This window comes from Thalassophryne amazonica, chromosome 17, assembly GCF_902500255.1.
Source record: "Thalassophryne amazonica chromosome 17, fThaAma1.1, whole genome shotgun sequence".
Taxonomy (NCBI): domain Eukaryota; kingdom Metazoa; phylum Chordata; class Actinopteri; order Batrachoidiformes; family Batrachoididae; genus Thalassophryne; species Thalassophryne amazonica.
This window is the reverse complement of record NC_047119.1, coordinates 31,993,883-32,013,448: the sequence shown is the minus strand read 5'-3', so window position 1 is coordinate 32,013,448 and position 19,566 is coordinate 31,993,883. Positions and strand designations below refer to the sequence as shown.

At 45.2% G+C, this 19,566-nt stretch overlaps 1 protein-coding gene across 2 annotated transcripts in view; it reads right to left on the bottom strand.

Annotated features, from left to right (window-relative positions):
- The window catches only part of atp6v0a2a (ATPase H+ transporting V0 subunit a2a), a 42,665-nt gene extending 29,571 nt beyond the window's left edge, over positions 1 to 13,094 (bottom strand). Inside the window, exons 1-3 of one of the 2 annotated variants that reach the window (XM_034193114.1) lie at positions 12,870 to 13,094; positions 8,826 to 8,904; positions 2,265 to 2,362 (exon numbers count right to left, since the gene is read on the bottom strand). In XM_034193114.1, the coding sequence (XP_034049005.1) occupies positions 2,265 to 2,362; positions 8,826 to 8,904; positions 12,870 to 12,980 (288 nt within the window). In that variant the 5' untranslated portion in view covers positions 12,981 to 13,094. The remainder of the gene's footprint in view (positions 1 to 2,264; positions 2,363 to 8,825; positions 8,905 to 12,869) is intronic. The other variant, XM_034193113.1, reaches the window with a different exon arrangement.
- Positions 13,095 to 19,566: the final 6,472 nt, after the last annotated feature.

The following is a 19,566-nucleotide window of genomic DNA, read 5'->3' as shown; positions in this document are numbered from 1 at the left end:
CTCAAACAGTCAGACTCCAAACTCAACCATGGCCAAGACCAAAGAGCTGTCAAAGGACACCAGGAAGAAAATTGCAGATGTGCACCAGCCTGGGAAGAGTGAATCTACAATAGTCAAGCAGACTGGTGTGAATAAATCAACTGTGGGAACAATTGTAAGAAAATGGAAGACATACAAGACCATTGATAATCTCCCTCGATCTGGGGCTCCACACAAGATCTCATCCTGTGGGGTCAAAATGATCATGAAAATGGTGAACAAAAATCCCAGAACTACACAGAGGGACCTGATGAATGACATGCAGAGAGCTGGGACCAAAGTAACAAAGGCTACACACTACGCAGAGAGGGACTCAAATCCTGCAGTGCCAGGCGTGTACCCCTGCTTAAGACAGTACATGTCCAGGCCCATCTGAAATTTGCCAGAGAGCATATGGATGATCCAGAAAAGGATTGGGAGTATATCATGTGGTCAGATGAAACCAAAATAGAACTTTTTAGTAAAAACTCAACTCGTCGTGTTTGGAGGAAGAAGAATGCCAAGTTGCATTCCAAGAACATATCTACTGTGAAGCATGGGGGTGGAAACATCATGCTTTGGGGCTGTTTTTCTGCAAAGGGGACAGGATGACTGATCCACGGTAAGGGAAGAATGAACATGGCCATGTATCGTGATATTTTAAGCCAAAACCTCCTTCCATCAGTGAGAGCATTGAAGATGCAACGTGGCTGGGTTTTCCAGCATGACAATGATCCCAAACACACTGCTCGGGCAATGAAGGAGTGGCTCCCTAAAAAAGCATTTCAAGGTCCTGGAGTGGCCAAGCCAGTCTCCAGATGTCAACCCCATAGAAAATTTGTTGAGAGAGTTGAAAGTCCATGTTGCCCAGTGACAGCCCCAAAACATCACAGCTCTAGAGGAGATCTGCATGGAGGAATGGGCCAAAATACGAGCTACAGTGCGTGCAAACCTGGTGAAGCCTTACAGGAAACGTTTGACCTCTGTCATTGCCAACAAAGATTATGTTACAAAGTATTGAACTGAACTTTTGTTATTGACCAAATACTTATTTTCCACCATAATTTACAAATAAATTCTTTAAAAATCCTACAATATGATTTCCTGGATTTTTTTTCTCATTTTGTCTCTCATAGTTGAAGTGTACCTATGATGAAAATTACAGACCTCTCTCATCTTTCTAAGTAGGAAAACTTGCACAATCAGGGGCTGACTAAATACTTTTTTACCCCACTGTATAGCCGGTGCAATTGTGGCAATTACTGGTTAACGTACTTTACAAATTAAATGTTTGAATAGGACTGGTCTTCTAAAGCCCTCGTTCCCAAACACCTCTCAGGGGTGTGTTTGTGTGTATGTGTGTGTGTGCGGGGGGGGGGGGGGGGGGGGGGGGTTTAAACATGCACGTTAATTAATGTCATAATAATATACTTGCTGAACAATCAAAATTATTTTAGGTAAAAAAATAAAAAATAATAACACTGGATGAAGCAAAGAGGGGAAACTACTATATTTTCTGGCGTATACATCACTTTTTTAGCGCTCCTGTGACTTATAGTCCAGTGGAACTTTCATATATAAAGGGTTGGGGTTTATAAAGGGTATAGAAATTTGCAAAAGTCTTAAAAAAAAACTTTTTTCATATTGTCATTATGGGGTATATTGTGTAGAATTTTGAGGAAAAAATTAATCTCATCCATTTTGGACAAAGACTAACATAAAATATGGAAAAAGTAAAGCGCTGTGAATACTTTCTGGATGCACTGTAACACATATTCATTATTGATAATAACTATAATAATGACTATTTATGTTGGACTTTCCCAGGAATCAGAGCACTAAACAAAATAAAGTAATAATAAAACAATAAATGCCAATAATGAAAAGTACATGACAGCAATGCACAAAAATCCCAAATTAAAGAGCTGAAAATACAGAAAAAAGGTGCAACTTATACTCATGCGTGTCTTATACTCCGGAAAATATGGTATGGTAATTTTTCCCCCCAAAAAGTGTGTCTGAGTGTGTGTGTGGGGTGGCTAAATCAGTTTATTCTTTTTTGGGAGGGGCGGATTGCTCAGACTTTCTTACATACACTGGTGTGGAGCAGGAGAGTGGGAAATGTAGGTCAATTCAATTCAGAGGACGCATGCAAATATAAAGCATTCATCTTAAAAAAAAAAAAAATTAAGTAAATGTTCGGGGATGGTTGGAGACAGATGTAGTCAGTCAGACCTAATACATACCATGATTTCAAGGACTTGTCTCGGGGGAGGAGCAAATGGACTCTCGTCTTCATCTGGAATGGCTATATGAGCCTTCTGGACTTCTCTGAGAAGGTAGCCTGCCCCCCCCCCCCCAAAAAGAGAGAGATTAAAACTGAGTTAAAATTTGGGTTCACAACCATAATTCATTAGGATCGTCTACACATCTGCACATTTTGGTAGTTCCTGCTCCGTTACCAACAAAGTGGCAGCCACTGTGAGCTTTAAAACAACAAGAATGCAACAGCAGCATCACGATGTCATCGCAGCATTATGATGAACTCCCGCTGTAAGACAGGGCTGCGTATGGCGCAGAAACTTCATTTGTAATTTATACAACTGAATGTACCTGTTGTGTGGGCCGCTGAAGAGGAGGTACTGCTGGCCCACCACCACCAGAGGACGCCCTGCCTGGAGTGCGGGCTCCAGGCACCAGAGGGCGCTGCCGCCTTATGGGAGCAGCCGGGGTGACAGCTGTCACCCATCACCGGACACAGCTGTTCCACTCAGCACAGAGGTATATCAGGAGGACGGCATCTCCACCTCAGTGCCGAGATATCGCCTAAGACTGAGGTAATATTCTCTGCATGCATATTCTGAACAACCAGCTAAAGCTTGTTAAACCTTTTCAGGACTGTTGACTACTGGTAGCTACATTGCTTGGATAAGTACTCACCTTCCTGCTATACACTGACAAGAGGTGGAGGCGGCTTCTCCCCTCTCCGTTACTGGGTGCTGTCGCATCCACACCTGTGTGTTGTTGCTCTCTCCCGCCAGCAGTACCGGATCCGACGAGCGGAGGCAGTGGCCACCTGGGAATTCGGGACTTGGCGGTTCCAGTATTTCCAGGGTTCGGTGGCAGAGGAGATCTGGGTGGTTCCGGTTCGACTGAGACAGACGTCTCCTACCTTCGAGCCTGCCCACACGACACCAGCGGATTCGACCCCAAATTGTGATTGTTGTATTCATTGTGCTCATTCCACAATAGCAAACCTTGTTATTCCCTTCCTCCATTGTCCGTTCATTGCGCCCCCTGTTGTGGGTCCGTGTTCCTACACTTTCACAACAGGATATCTCGGCCAGCGTCATGGACCCCGAGGGGCGTCAACCGGCTGTTGAACGGCCAATGGAAGACCAAGGCGCGTCGGCGGCTTCGGGAGGGGTAATCGGTGAGTTGCAGCGGATCCTCACCGCTTTCACCTCTCGGATCGATTTAATGACCGAGCAGCACGTTCTCCTAAACCGCAGGGTGGAGGCTCTCGCCGCACAAGTGGAGGCGCGCCCTCCGGGCGCCGCTGCGGCTCTCCCTCCTGAGGACCCTGCGTGTGAAAGTGACGTTCCACTGGTCGTTCAACGGTCCCTTCCTCCGTCCCCAGAAGCATACATACGCCCTCCAGAGCCGTACGGAGGCTGTGTGGAGACGTGCGCGGATTTCCTGATGCAGTGTTCGCTCGTCTTCGCACAGCGTCCCGTGATGTACGCGACTGATGCTAGCAAAGTAGCTTATGTGATAAATCTGCTTCGCGGGGAGGCACGCGCTTGGGCTACAGCGCTCTGGGAGCAGAACTCACGGCTCCTTCATACGTACGATGGGTTTGTACGGGAGCTCAGAACGGTGTTCGATCATCCCAACAGAGGAGAGTCCGCTTCAACCGCACTACTGTCAATAAGACAGGGGCGTCGGAGCGCAGCTGCCTATGCAGTCGCCTTCCGCATCGCGGCGGCGAGATCCGGCTGGAATAGCACTGCCCTCCGCGCTGCCTTTGTAAACGGACTGTCACTGGTCCTAAAAGAGCACCTGGTGGCTAAGGACGAACCACGGGATTTAGACGGGCTCATCGATCTAGTCATACGACTCGACAACCGGTTAGAAGAACGCCGTCGGGAACGAGGCGAAGGGCGTGGCCAGGCACGCGTCGTCCCTCTCCCTTCCGGGTCCGATCGAGCTCCGCCCACCCCACGCTCCTCTGTTCCTGCGCTCCGTGCGCCTATGGCTCCCCCTGCTGACGAAGCTATGGACACGAGCAGGGCAACATTTAGGGCACCTGGAGCACAAAGGAGGCGGGCCCACGGAGCTTGTTATGTTTGTGGCTCGAGTGAGCACCATGTGAGAGACTGCCCCGAGCGGTCAAACGCCAAACGCCCGCCCCTAGAGACTGGGCCAGGGGTGGGCCAAAACATTCACGTGGGACACACCCACATTGCTACACGACTCCCAGTCACGATCCTGTTTGAGGATTCAACCCTGAAGGCCCCAGCACTGGTGGACACGGGCTCTGAGGGGAATCTGCTTGACAGTAGATGGGCCAGGGAGATAGGGCTCCCTCTGGTGGCTCTTACCTCGCCTGTGCAGGTTCGGGCACTAGATGGCTCCCTACTCCCACCAATCACGCATAAGACACCTCCAGTAACTCTGGTGGTGTCAGGTAACCACCGGGAGGTGATCGAGTTCTTTGTGACTCAGGCCACCTCCCGTGTGGTTTTGGGTTTTCCCTGGATGCTAAAGCACAATCCCCGGATCGATTGGCCGTCCGGGGTAGTGGTTCAGTGGAGCGAAACCTGCCATCGGGAGTGTCTAGGTTCCTCGGTTCCTCCCGGCTCCCAAGCTAAGGAGGAGGTCCGAGTCCCGCCCAATCTGAAGGCGGTGCCGGCGGAGTACCATGACCTCGCTGACGTGTTCAGCAAGGATCTGGCTCTCACGCTTCCTCCCCACCGCCCGTATGATTGTGCCATTGATTTGGTTCCAGGCAGTGAGTTCCCGTCCAGTAGGCTGTACAACCTCTCACGGCCGGAGCGTGAATCAATGGAGACCTACATCCGGGACTCATTAGCTGCCGGATTGATCCGGAATTCCACCTCTCCGATGGGTGCAGGTTTCTTTTTTGTGGGTAAAAAAGATGGCGGGCTTCGTCCATGCATTGATTACAGGGGGTTGAACGAAATCACGGTTCGCAACCGATACCCGTTGCCCTTGTTGGATTCAGTGTTCACCCCCTTGCATGGAGCCAAAATCTTCACCAAGCTGGATCTTAGGAATGCGTATCATTTGGTTCGGATCCGGAAGGGAGACGAATGGAAGACGGCATTTAACACCCCCTTAGGTCATTTTGAGTACCTGGTCATGCCGTTCGGTCTCACTAATGCTCCCGCGACTTTCCAAGCATTGGTAAACGATGTCTTGCGGGACTTCCTGCACCGGTTCGTCTTCGTGTATCTAGACGATATACTCATCTTTTCCCCGGATCCTGAGACACATGTCCGGCATGTCCGTCAGGTCCTGCAGCGGTTGTTGGAGAACCGCCTGTTTGTGAAGGGCGAGAAGTGTGAGTTCCACCGCACCTCTTTGTCCTTCCTGGGGTTCATCATCTCCTCCAACTCCGTCGCCCCTGATCCGGCCAAGGTTGCGGCGGTGAGAGACTGGCCCCAACCAACAAGCCGTAGGAAGCTGCAACAGTTCCTCGGCTTTGCTCATTTCTACAGGAGGTTCATTAAGGGCTACAGTCAGGTAGTTAGCCCCCTGACAGCCCTGACCTCCCCAAAAGTCCCCTTCACCTGGTCGGATCGGTGCGAAGCCGCGTTCAAGGAGTTGAAACGGCGCTTCTCGTCTGCACCAGTTCTGGTGCAGCCCGATCCTAGCCGCCAGTTAGTGGTTGAAGTGGATGCCTCGGACTCAGGGATAGGAGCGGTGCTCTCCCAGAGCGGGAAGACCGATAAGGTCCTTCACCCGTGTGCCTATTTTTCCCGCAGGTTGACCCCCGCTGAACGGAACTATGACGTCGGCAATCGGGAACTCCTTGCTGTGAAAGAGGCCCTCGAAGAGTGGAGACATCTGTTGGAGGGAACAGCCGTGCCATTCATGGTTTTCACTGACCATCGGAACCTGGAGTACATCAGGACCGCCAAGCGGCTGAACCCCAGGCAAGCCCGCTGGTCACTGTTCTTTGGCCGTTTTGACTTCCGGATCACCTACCGTCCCGGGACCAAGAATCAAAGATCGGATGCATTGTCCCGGGTGCACGAAGACGAAGTCAAAACGGAACCGTCGGATCCCCCGGATCCCATCATCCCGGAGTCCGCTATCATGGCCGCCCTCACCTGGGACGTAGAGAAGACCGTCCGGGAGGCCCTGACCCGTGACCCGGACCCCGGAAACGGACCAAAGGACAGACTATACGTCCCACCAGAGGCTAGGGCTGCAGTCCTGGACTTCTGTCACGGTTCTAAACTCTCCTGTCACCCTGGGGTGCGAAGGACCGTGACAGTCGTCCGGCAACGCTTCTGGTGGGCATCCCTGGAGGCCGACGTCCGGGACTACGTCCAGGCCTGTACCACCTGCGCCAGGGGCAAGGCCGACCATAGAAAGACCTCAGGGCAGCTACAGCCACTGCCCGTGCCTCATCGCCCCTGGTCCCACATCGGCCTGGACTTTGTCACGGGTCTCCCGCCGTCCCAGGGACACACCGTCATCTTCACGATAGTGGACCGTTTCTCCAAGGCGGCCCACTTCGTGGCCCTCCCGAAGCTCCCAACGGCCCAGGAGACAGCGGACCTCCTGGTCCACCACGTCGTCCGTCTGCATGGCATACCATCAGACATCGTCTCCGATCGCGGTCCCCAGTTCACCTCGCACGTCTGGAGGAGCTTCTGCCGGGAACTGGGGGCCACGGTCAGCCTCTCGTCTGGGTACCACCCCCAGACCAACGGGCAGGCAGAGCGGGCGAATCAGGAACTGGAGCAGACGCTACGCTGTGTGACAGCCGCGCACCCGACGGCCTGGAGTACCCATCTGGCCTGGATCGAGTACGCCCACAACAGCCAAGTGTCATCTGCCACCGGCCTCTCCCCGTTTGAGGTGTGCTTGGGGTATCAGCCCCCCTTGTTTCCAGTGGTTGAGGGAGAGGTCGGTGTGCCCTCGGTCCAGGCCCACCTACGGAAGTGCCGTCGGGTGTGGCGTGCCGCCCGCTCTGCTTTGTTGAAGGCCCGGACGAGGGCGAAGACACATGCAGACCGGCGGCGGGCCCCGGCCCCCAAGTATCGTCCTGGGCAGGAGGTCTGGTTGTCCACCAAGGACATTCCTCTGCAGGCAGACTCGCCGAAACTTCAAGAACGGTACATCGGACCTTACAAGATCCTCAAGGTCATCAACCCCGCCGCAGTGAGGCTTCAGCTTCCGGCCTCACTGCGGATCCATCCAGTTTTTCATGTTTCCCGGATCAAGCCCCTTCACACCTCACCCCTCTGCACCCCGGGCCCGGCGCCGCCTCCTGCCCGGATCATCGACGGGGAACCGGTTTGGACTGTACGCCGGCTCCTTGATGTCCGTCGGATGGGCCGGGGTTTTCAGTATCTGGTGGACTGGGAGGGGTACGGTCCTGAGGAACGCTCCTGGGTGAAGAAGGGCTTCATCCTGGACCCGGCCCTCCTGGCCGACTTCTACCGTCGCCATCCGGACAAGCCCGGCCGTGCGCCAGGAGGCGCCCGTTAAGGGGGGGGTCCTGTTGTGTGGGCCGCTGAAGAGGAGGTACTGCTGGCCCACCACCACCAGAGGGCGCCCTGCCTGGAGTGCGGGCTCCAGGCACCAGAGGGCGCTGCCGCCTTATGGGAGCAGCCGGGGTGACAGCTGTCACCCATCACCGGACACAGCTGTTCCACTCAGCACAGAGGTATATCAGGAGGACGGCGTCTCCACCTCAGTGCCGAGATATCGCCTAAGACTGAGGTAATATTCTCTGCATGCATATTCTGAACAACCAGCTAAAGCTTGTTAAACCTTTTCAGGACTGTTGACTACTGGTAGCTACATTGCTTGGATAAGTACTCACCTTCCTGCTATACATTGACAAGAGGTGGAGGCGGCTTCTCCCCTCTCCGTTACTGGGTGCTGTCGCATCCACACCTGTGTGTTGTTGATCTCTCCCGCCAGCAGTACCGGATCCGATGAGCGGAGGCAGTGGCCACCTGGGAATTCGGGACTTGGCGGTTCCAGTATTTCCAGGGTTCGGTGGCAGAGGAGATCTGGGTGGTTCCGGTTCGACTGAGACAGACGTCTCCTACCTTCGAGCCTGCCCACACGACACCAGCGGATTCAACCCCAAATTGTGATTGTTGTATTCATTGTGCTCATTCCACAATAGTAAGCCTTGTTATTCCCTTCCTCCATTGTCTGTTCATTGCGCCCCCTGTTGTGGGTCCGTGTTCCTACACTTTCACAACAGTACCAGCCATCAGGCATTATTCCTATTTTATAGCATCCCGTTTTTCTACCTCTGACGCTCTGTGCAGTGTTGTTTCTGTGTCTCAAAATGGCAACGCTCCGTGTTAATGCCCTACAGTCTGTGGTTACACCTACATGCCCTGAAATGCACCTTTGCTTCCGTGCTCCTATCTCAATCACCATTACTGTGAGTGCTACCTAGAAAGGCGGAGCCACAGTGAGGCCTAAGCCACTAAGCAGACTTTCTCCATCAACATAAGCAGGGTGGTCCTTCATGAAACGATAAATCATGGGGTGGTTTCCAGGTGCAGGCTGCACTAACAGCTTACCCAGAATTCTTTCCATCTCCTCGCATCTCTTGATTTCGCTGACGAAGCGTCGCTGGAACGAGCTGACACTTGGGTTAAGCTGAAACCAAGGAAGCATCAAGGTCAGCAAAATATTGCATCCATGGACACGTGCACTAACAAAGTTCACCATGATAACAATAATAACGTCATTGAAATGGCACAGTAACATTAGGCCTGTGTCTGGAATTACTACACACAGTAACATGCTATTTTTTAAAGGCTTTTTGAAACTTTGAACCAAATAAACCAACTGCTTCAGAAAATAAGTCACTGTTTCAAAATGGTCAAACCACTTTATTGATGACATCAAGTGACTAGTGGCATTCCTTTGTTTGTAAAAAGACTCACCGATTTGAAACGTTCAAAATCCTAAACAAACCAATTGCTTCAAAAAAGATTTAAAGCTTTGAAACAATCAAAACAGTATAATCAGTCACAGTATCTAGTTGATAACAAGAAATGTGTTCAGATAGGAAATAAGCCAACTGCTTTAAAAATGTGTTTTGAAACAATCAAAATTATTACAATTACTATGCAGTAGATAGAAGGAAAATCTTCTGTTCAAATACTGATGTAGCATTTTGAAACACTCAGAACCTATGAACCTACTGCTTTCCATGTTTTTGAAAAGGTCAAAACAGTACAATCTGGTCCCATCTTCCACCCAACATAAAGCAGCACAGATTCTACCCCAACAGCTGCACTTTTCATATTCAGCACTCTTTTGTTCTAAAAACAAGGTGTGATTTGGCACATTCGAAGATCCATAGGCCGCTTGTGCGCACGTGCAGCTTTTGTGATACCCAGATATAAAAGTTGAGACCTGGGCAGCTTTAGACTATCCAGAGCTCGGAAGTCCTTGTTGTTGCTGTGGGACATTTTTGTTGCTGCAATTACAGATTACGTTTAAATTTGATCAATCTTTAGAAAGAATTAGATTGTAGACATGCCTGGGTATAACTGGGTGTAACTGTTGGGCATCTAACTGCAAACTGGACACAAGGAACCAAAAAAAAAAAAAAAAAAAAAGATCAACACAAAAACAGGCCTCCCGAAGCATGGATGGCTTCAAGGCGTTACATTTTACCCATTTCCACACAAAACTCGTCAAGCTAAATTACAACATCAGTGGGTGAAGATGTGTCATAGAGCCCACAAAAAAGAGCCAACTTACATATGAACAACTTGCCATTGTCGACAACAGTTCTATGTCGTTGGTATTCCAATTCATGATAGTCATCTCTCGTCGGCAGGCCAATCTTGCCCGCTGTCTCCACCAAATCTAATAGCGCAAGCTTTCTGTAACATGTGGTTGAAACATTCTTATCTTTTAAATACTCTAATCGTGCATTTTTCGGCCATGGCGCTACTTCAACGACCTAAACATAGATTCCAAATGGTGTTGCAGTTTGATGTACCCGGCCAGGGCTGTTGCTAGGTTGGTGGTGCATGCACACAAGCGACCTACCGCAGTACCCCCTAGCATCTTCAGACGTGGCTATTATTTCATACGCAGCTTATCTGTGGCACTTACATGGTGCTATATTCAGACACATCTTACAAAAAAACTGGTTCGTGATACATGTTCTTGTATGCAGAATGAAACTGAACTGAAAGCTAAACAGACAGTGGTATGCAATGGTTTAAAACTTCACCCTAATGCTTCACCTCAGGGAGATTTGGCGGCCACGCTCTGCTGGCATGCTGTGATAAGTTGGCACAGATCTGTTAAGTCACCAGAATACCCAAAGCCCTGACGTGAATAGGCTTTTTAAACTGCTGTGTGCCTGGCAAACAGACGTCACTCTGATTGGATTATTTCATGTATTGCCCAAAACAAACCCATGCCATCACTAGTTATGAGATTAAATGTAAACTGTTTGCACCATCATTTGTGCTGTGTAAATGTTCTGCACAGTTTACAAATCAGAAATATTCTAGAATAGGACATGGACCATATCTGAATGCTGCTACTGTGCAAGACATCCCCAAGTGGGCAAAGCTGGGGTCCAGAAGTGGAAGTATTCTTCAACATTCCAAGCATCTTATGCATTTCACTGCAATTATTAGTCAACACACACACAAATAAAAATGGATAAAAAAAATCCACAAAAATTCATATACATATATAAGCCACATATTCATCAGCCTACAGGTGGTGAAGATGTAGACAAAAATTAGCCGAAATATTTTCTATTAAAAAAGCAAAAGTTAAATGCACACGCACATTTATATTCATAGGAATATGCACAAAATGTTCCACTTATCATAATAAATACAATGAAACTGAATCATAATCCAGATGTTTCTAGGCAACTGAGATGCCAAGTTTACAGCCTCGTTCAACACTGGAAGTGCAACAACAGAAACGCCCAACACCCATCAGAACTTGTGGTCAAATTCAGGGGGTGCAAGGCAATCAGAGTTGGTCCTGGTTTGCAAACTACAGGGAACATAAATACTAGTAATGTGAACTTGGACACGCCCCACATCATCTTATGCTTGGTTCACACGGTAAGATAATTATGCCGATTTCTAGCCCGATCTTTCCCTTCCGACAATCCTAAGGAAGCTCTGACTATCATGATGGTGCTAAAGATAGTCTTATCAAATATTCCTGCTCTGTCTGATGTGTTAAGAGTGCTCTAGTCTGCTCAGAAGGACGTTGAGATTGCTCAGAACTCAAAGTACTCAAGATATTGGATTGTCTTTGCCCGATATCCCAGCGTGTGGGGTGTGCCCCGAGCACAAACGAGCACGCAGCCTGTTGAATGTGACGTATAGCCAATCAGAAAGCGAGGTGACGGAAGTATGGAGGGGAATCCACAATTGTTTACTCCAAACTCACGTTTGATCTCGAGAGGTTTAGTGAGACTTCCCGTCTGACTTGGGAATGTTTGTGAGTGAAATCTGTTTGTCTGTGCGGTAGTTCTGTGGAATGATCTCCCGGCACACATTCGACGGTCGGAGACTTTTAAATCACGTTTAAAGACTTATTTGTTTTCCTTGTTTTATCATTAGTTTTATTGTGTTATGATGTGTTTTTAATTCTTGTGGGGGTTTTTTATGGTTTTGTCTTTTTATTCGGTTTTTAAGTTTTTAATTCAGTTTTCTCTGTTTTTGTTATGTTGTGTGAAGCGCCTTGAGGCAATCTCATCGCAAATTGGCGCTATAAAAATTAATAAATTTGAATTTGGTATGCAGGGCTGGTATGATTGAAATCAGATGATTGAAATTGCTATTAAAAAATAAATAATAATAATAATTAAAAAAATAAATCAAAAAAATTCAACTTTTTTTTGTTTTGTTTTGTTTTTAGAACTCAGTACAGCATCACCAAAATATGAAATCAGTACCATTAATTAATGGTACTTGCACATGTTGTATGTGCACCTTTATGTTTTAACATGTCAATAAAGATATTATTTCTGTCTCATTTAGAAGAGTGAAATAAATGAAAATGAGAAAAGTTGATTTAAATCGAAAAAAATCATTTATAGAAAAAAAGTCAATTTTTCTTTTCTTTTTTTTTTTAAACCAGCTCTGATGGTGTGTCGTCTTTACCATGTAGCTCCACATCTCACACTGTACGACCAAAACTGTTATTTCTATGTTTTTTTTAATTACAGTGTGTGGTCTCTCAGGTATTGAAAACCTACTGACAATTTTAAAATCTTGCCTTGTGAGCCAGGCATTCGTTCATGCACTGGATTGTCAAGATAGGGCCCATTGTGATAATTGGGGAATATCACTGTGTAAAAAGTCATACACTGGGGTTGAAAAGGTCAAAAAGCTAAATGGGGAAAGCTGATTCAGAAAAAGATTCAGTGCTTTGTAATGATAAAAATGCCATAATGTTAACATTAAGTGGACAGTAACCCCCACAAAAAGGGGGGGGGGGGATTCCTGGCTACACCCCTGTGGTGGACACACAAAGCTGGGATACACGCATTCCCTTCTGTCAGACTGCACAAAATAAAACAATGAAACACAAAGACTCGTGCATCATCGGCTCATACTCACATCTCGAAACTCGACCAGTCCCAGCTCCCCGAGCTCACTAATGCAGTCATATTCCGAACCAGACTGCAGGAACAACTGGGCCAGACACATCTCCTCACTTCGGAACTCCATCTTCTCATTTAACGTGGCTGCGCGTCGCTACAAAACACGATCCATCGCGGGAATCACGGCGCCGGTGCGTGCAGTTAAACTCCTCGACCAACAATTAACACCCCGCCGCCAATTAATGACACCGTCTGGAAATAGATAAAGTCACATTTTACACTTGTGCCGACGCTTTTAGCGTTTTGCATCAACGCTATGAAAACAAAAGAGCTGTCTGATTCACCTAGGATCGCACCGAGCGCGCGTCATTCTGCGCACCTGCTTCAACGGCGCAAAGATGATCGAGGCGCAGCGCAAACAGGCAACGCGCAAACCAACTATTCCATCAATGAGGAGGAAAAGGGAGCTAGAAGGCGACGTCGCACGTTTACAAAGAAAACGGGATCATCAGAAATAGTGCACGGCCTTTATACGCGCTACGTCGCAATTGACACAGATCGCGTCCCCCGAGTTGCCAGATTCGCTCGGAATCCGTTAGTTATTTTACAAATGAATGCAAGGTTATGTTTCTCTTAGTGCAGTGACAGGTGGTCAACCAGCAGCCTTCATACTACACGATATGATTTTTAAAATCATTTTGCATATATATTTTGACAGTGAATATGAGTTGGGCTCCAATAATGTCAAACTGGGTTCGATTCCCGTCTACGTCCTTGGCAAGACACTTGACCTGCCCACCTGCAAACGGGCAAACTTGTCTTGAGAAGTAAAGTAACCTACATAAGATTGGCATTCCATCCTTGGAGAGTTGCAGACGCTCATCCGCTTCATGTCACAGAATCTAAGGACCAGCACAGACACAGATGGACCTCAGGGTCAGCAAACTCACATTCTGGTGTTGAGTGTTCAGGAGCTGCTGTTAATTTCAACCAGATTCCCACCACACTGGTGTGACATTACAGTGTTACTTCACCTCTATGCGTGTGCTACTTTAAAGCTACATTCTGTAGGATTTAGAGACATCTAGTGGCGAGGTTGGGCATTGCATTATGTTATTATTAGTCATGATTGTTTCCCTTCATGTTTTTGCTTCTTTGATGAGGATTCAAGCTCTATTTCATAAAATGAGTGTCTTCAAATTTGTTAGCCTGCATTAACAGCCAGTAGGCAATGTTTCGAGGAACGATCAATGGTTTCTCTTTTTTTCTTCAGGCTTTCTACCACCCTGAAAAAAACAACAAAAAACAACAAAAAAAAAAAAAAAAAAAAAAAAAAAAAACAAAGGGTCCAGTATGCATGACCCTTTTGGGCTACAGGTACCATGGCAGCCTCTGTGAGGAGGTCAGCTCCCATCTAGATACGAAGGGCTCATTCCAAGCTTACGAAGTAAGTAATTATGCACTAATGAACACATAGCTGTCAATGCTATATTCCATTTCTGAAAATAAATGCATCCTGAATTCTACACAGTGCAGCTTTAAGTGAACACACGAGTTCCTGTTTGCAGATCATCGGCAGTGCTGCAGCATAGTTAGAAGGTCAACGGTTCAAACCCAACCTGGCAGTTTCGTAAAAACCTATTTTACGAACGTTTAATGTTTTAAACCGGAGACGTGAATAATGCTCCCAGTGGGTTAAAAATTTAATGCCTTAATAAGTGTTAAATTCTGCATCTGGCTGCAGGAGCTTGCAAGTTGGCATTATGAAGTACTTATCTTTATGTTGCTGCATAGTCTGCATGACTTTATTGTGACCTATACAGATTACACACAAGTGCATCACGTCATATGTAATCTCAAAACCTCACGCACGCCCACACACTTCCTCCTGCAGGCAGCGTTAAAAGAAACAAAATATTCACTAAAAAATCCCCCCAGGTAAACATGTTCGCTTCATTAAAATGAACTGTAATTTTGCAACACTTTACAACAATAATAATGCTTGGATTTTTGTAGAAACTAAATTTGCTCAGTTTTGTGAAATTTGAAAGGCAGCGCAGCTTTAATTCAAATCAGATATTTGATGTTTGCTTCATTATAATTTGATGTGCAACACTACAAAAGGGGGTAATTTCAGAAACCTGGCAACATGGTTATCCTCTCATTGGGTCCAACACTCAAAGTCGGCCGACTATCAGCTTCTTTGTGTGGACGGAAACCTGTTTGTTTGTGCAGGTTCGGTGATTTCTTCATGTCAACTTGGAAAAAATCACTGCTTTTTAAAATGCTTAAAAAAAAAACAAAAAAACAGACTGTCTTCTGCGCTTTAGGGGTTTTAAAAAATGAAAAGGCCAGATTAACATATATTAATGGAAAACAGAATTAGAAGTGGTGTATTTAAGGTTATATTACTACATTACTTTGAGCTATTGCGTTATTAGACAACTGCAAATTTATACATAACGATCCAGTACAACCAATAGATAGATTCATATTCATGTACACTGTGTGGCAGTGTTAAAGGAAAAGTGATCGACTCCATCACCAGTATTTTACAGGCTCCTTAAAACAAAACTAAATTTCAACCCTTTAATAAATTAATAATAAACGTATAGACATAATGGAGTCAGTCAGTGAGTGTGTCCGCAAAATTTGTTGTTGCTAACTCTGTAAAAATGATTGTATATTCAGCTTTGACATTTTAGAATACGGTGGCAACTTTGATTTTTTTTTTAATTTTTTATCTATTTATTTGGTATTCTTAGACTAAACAGAAATGTTGGGCCAGTATATAAACGATATAATAAACTGTAACAACAGACCAGTGATGGAGACTGAATAACGGCACGGAAAACAAAGGCGTACCCGCATCTACCACTAGGTGGCACAATTGGCTATGTAAATGTCTGGGAGAAAAGATGGGAGTAATTTTGCATTACTGCCATTTAATATTAAAAATATATATATTTACTTCGCGTTTCTTTCGATATAACAAAAGTACTTTCCTCTGTTTATCATTCATGCAGTAATGTTCACATCCTGTGGTACTTTTTACTCGACCGCAATGTTACACTGGTAAGGTGGCCATTAAGTGCACAACAATGAATGACGTTCCTACTTCATCCCAATAGCCTTACCACACTGGTTTGTCCACAGCCTTTTTTGGATGGCGAGAGCTGATTACATCATGTATTTGCCAATTCGGACAGAGTGAATTCACCCCCAAATAAGCAATTTTTTCCTAAAGTAATATTTATTTGAATCCAATTACATTTGTTCCGCAAATCTGATTGGTTAATCATGTGCGATTTCAAACCATAAAATATTGCGTTGACGGTGGCAAAATATTCAGCCATTTCACATTTGATGTATTACTCTTCGCCCTGCGTTGCTACGCAGATGTCAATAATGGCTCTGTCAACTGAGGGAGAGAGAAACTGGCAGAGAGACAACAATGCTGAAATGGGTGAATTTAAGCTACCGTACGAAAGTACTGATGTGGCTTTTGATACAGAATTACTCAATGCAGTTGACCAGATGGCGAAATCTGTGGGTCTGCTCACAGAATTTCAAGTTTGGCATGAAGATGCTGTTGCTACGGTAAGCTCCGCCGAAAACACAGATCCAGGTCGAATTACTTACAGAAAAATAAACTGTGCAAATGATGGAATTGGATTAGAATTCACTGTAAAACTCAATGAGTTAGTTGAACTTAAACCATTTGAGGAAATTGATTACCTTAAGCCATTTGAGTTCGCCAACTTAAATAAAATAATTTAAAAAAATGTCATTGTTAAAGTTTTAGTAACTTAACAATTTGTAGTTAATTAAACTTATGTAAATTTAGTTTATGTTTTTCAATTTAAAAAAGTGACAAATTTCTACCTAAAAATTTGCATTACTTTCTGGATTCGATTTTTTGATGCATTCTTTGGTTTACTTGTTGACTCTGTGTTGTATTGTTAAGACTCCGCCCATTCACTCCCCGCGAGACACAAACTCACGATCTCCGGCATGGAAGTCGGACTCTCTAACCAGAAGGCCAAAACCCAGGACTCTGGCCTTGTGACTAGATAATTCTTTTGAGCTGTTGGGAGTGAGGTTTACTAACTACATATGCACAGTGACACCTGCTGGCCTCCGTTACAGAAACTCATTTAAAATGATTGAATGGAATGCACTGGAAATACATCACCAACACTGAAATGCCCCAAAACTTTAAATGCACTTAAAAGAACTGAGTTGTTATGACAATTTATTTTTGAGTTAGTTTAATTAATGGAAATGAGTGACTACAACTTTTTCAAAGTTTGAGTTACATTAACTTAATTATTGTATGAAAATAGAGTGTTGGGTTTAACAGTGTTGGGATAACCCTGTTGTGTCTGATGATTTGCTGACGTTAATGGTGGATTATAGTTGCAAATATCCAACCTCAATAACCTCAATTGTGACCGTAAAATCCAACATTAATGTCCACAAATCATCAGACACAACAGGGCATGTTGTTCGGGCACTTCTGTGTTGCAAAAATGTACATGTCAAGATGCCATGTCTGTTAACATGCCATCAATATCTGCATCTCGCAACAAGGGAAACGGCTGTATTGATGCTGAAAACCTTTAGAGGCCCTACAGTTTTGTCATAGAGGAAATAGATCTTGAATCTAATAATCAGATAAGCAGGATCGTTAGGTCAATCGGTCAAAGTCAAAATTGCCCGAAAATATGCATACTGTAATAGTACTGCTACCAATGTGACCAGAGATTTGATCAAAAGCCCATACTGATCAGTAGAATATTTGTATTATACTACAACCCCTGGCAATAATTATGGAATCACCGGCCTCGGAGGATGTTCATTCAGTTGTTTAATTTTGTAGAAAAAAGCAGATCACAGACATGACACAAAACTAAAGTCATTTCAAATGGCAACTTTCTGGCTTTAAGAAACACTATAAGAAATCAAGAAAAAAAATTGTGGCAGTCAGTAACGGTTACTTTTTTAGACCAAGCAGAGGGAAAAAAATATGGACTCACTCAATTCTGAGGAATAAATTATGGAATCACCCTGTAAATTTTCATCCCCAAAACTAACACCTGCATCAAATCAGATCTGCTCGTTAGTCTGCATCTAAAAAGGAGTGAACACACCTTGGCGAGCTGTTGCACCAAGTGGATGCTGGAACTTTTGTTTGGTGCTGTTCCAATGAGATTTATAAAGATGACTGCCTGAAGAGAACATGTAAATTTCCACAGTCATTGATGATATGGGGCTGCATGTCAGGTAAAGGCACTGGGGAGATGGCTGTCATTACATCATCAATAAATGCACAAGTTTACGTTGATATTTTGGACACTTTTCTTATCCCATCAATTGAAAGGATGTTTGGGGATGATGAAATCATTTTTCAAGATGATAATGCATCTTGCCATAGAGCAAAAACTGTGAAAACATTCCATGCAAAAAGACACATAGGGTCAATGTCATGGCCTGCAAATAGTCCGGATCTTAGTCCAACTGACAATCTTTGGTGGAAGTTGAAGAAAATGGTCCATGACAAGGCTCCAACCTGCAAAGCTGATCTGGCAACAGCAATCAGAGAAAGTTGGAGCCAGATTGATGAAGAGTACTGTTTGTCACTCATTAAAAGTCCATGCCTCAGAGACTGCAAGCTGTTATAAAAGCCAGAGGTGGTGCAACAAAATACTAGTGATGTGTTGGAGCGTTCTTTTGTTTTTCATGATTCCATAATTTTTTCCTCAGAATTGAGTGATTCCATATTTTTTTCCCTCTGCTTGGTCTAAAAAGTAACCGTTAGTGACTGCCACAATTTTTTTTTCCTGATTTCTTATAGTGTTTCTTAAAGCCAGAAAGTTGCCATTTGAAATGACTTTAGTTTTGTGTCATGTCTGTGATCTGCTTTTTTTCTACAAGATTAAACAACTGAATGAACATCCTCCGAGGCCGGTGATTCCATAATTTTTGCCAGGAGTTGTATGTTTCTAAAACAGGTTGTGAGAGTGTGCTTTCTAAAGTTTTAAGCAGAAATAAACTCATTCAAAAGCCTGTTTAAAATGATGATCAGGTTGAGCATTTTAGAGTTTAGGTACATCAGCCTTAAAAGCTCAACCTTCATTAAACTGCAGCAGAGTCAGGGAGCAACCACTATACACTAGTAAATACACACTAAGGAACAGATGCTGTTTTTAAATTCTGCTAATAAATGTCAAAAAATCCTACATACTGTGGCTTTTATTGAGAAAATAAAGACGTACAGATTAAATATTTAACATGATAGTCAAAAGTAAGTCATCTCTGAATGCTTTCAAGTGTCGCGTATCTGTGTGAAAGAACCTGAACCCCAAATAGTTCAATTTTAGGCCCCATTAAGCCCACATAGAAATCAGAAAAGGGTGTAGAGGAAGAGGGATGCAACAAAGCAACAGTTTGGATTTATGTGTGCATCAGTTATTAAAAAAAATTAAAATAAAATTCAAAGCGTGTCTGCCGTTCTCTGGGTTGGATATGTTTGCCTTTGCAAACATATCTGCAGGTACCTGTTGTGGTTAAATCGGCACAGCTGAGCCTCTGAACGAGCTCAGTCCCCCTGTGGATAACAGGAGCTTCTTTTAGGCCTGAGGGAGGCAGGAGGGCACAATGGAGAGGATAGAGGAGGGAATGAAGGGCCACTCTGTGCCCTCTGAAGAGGA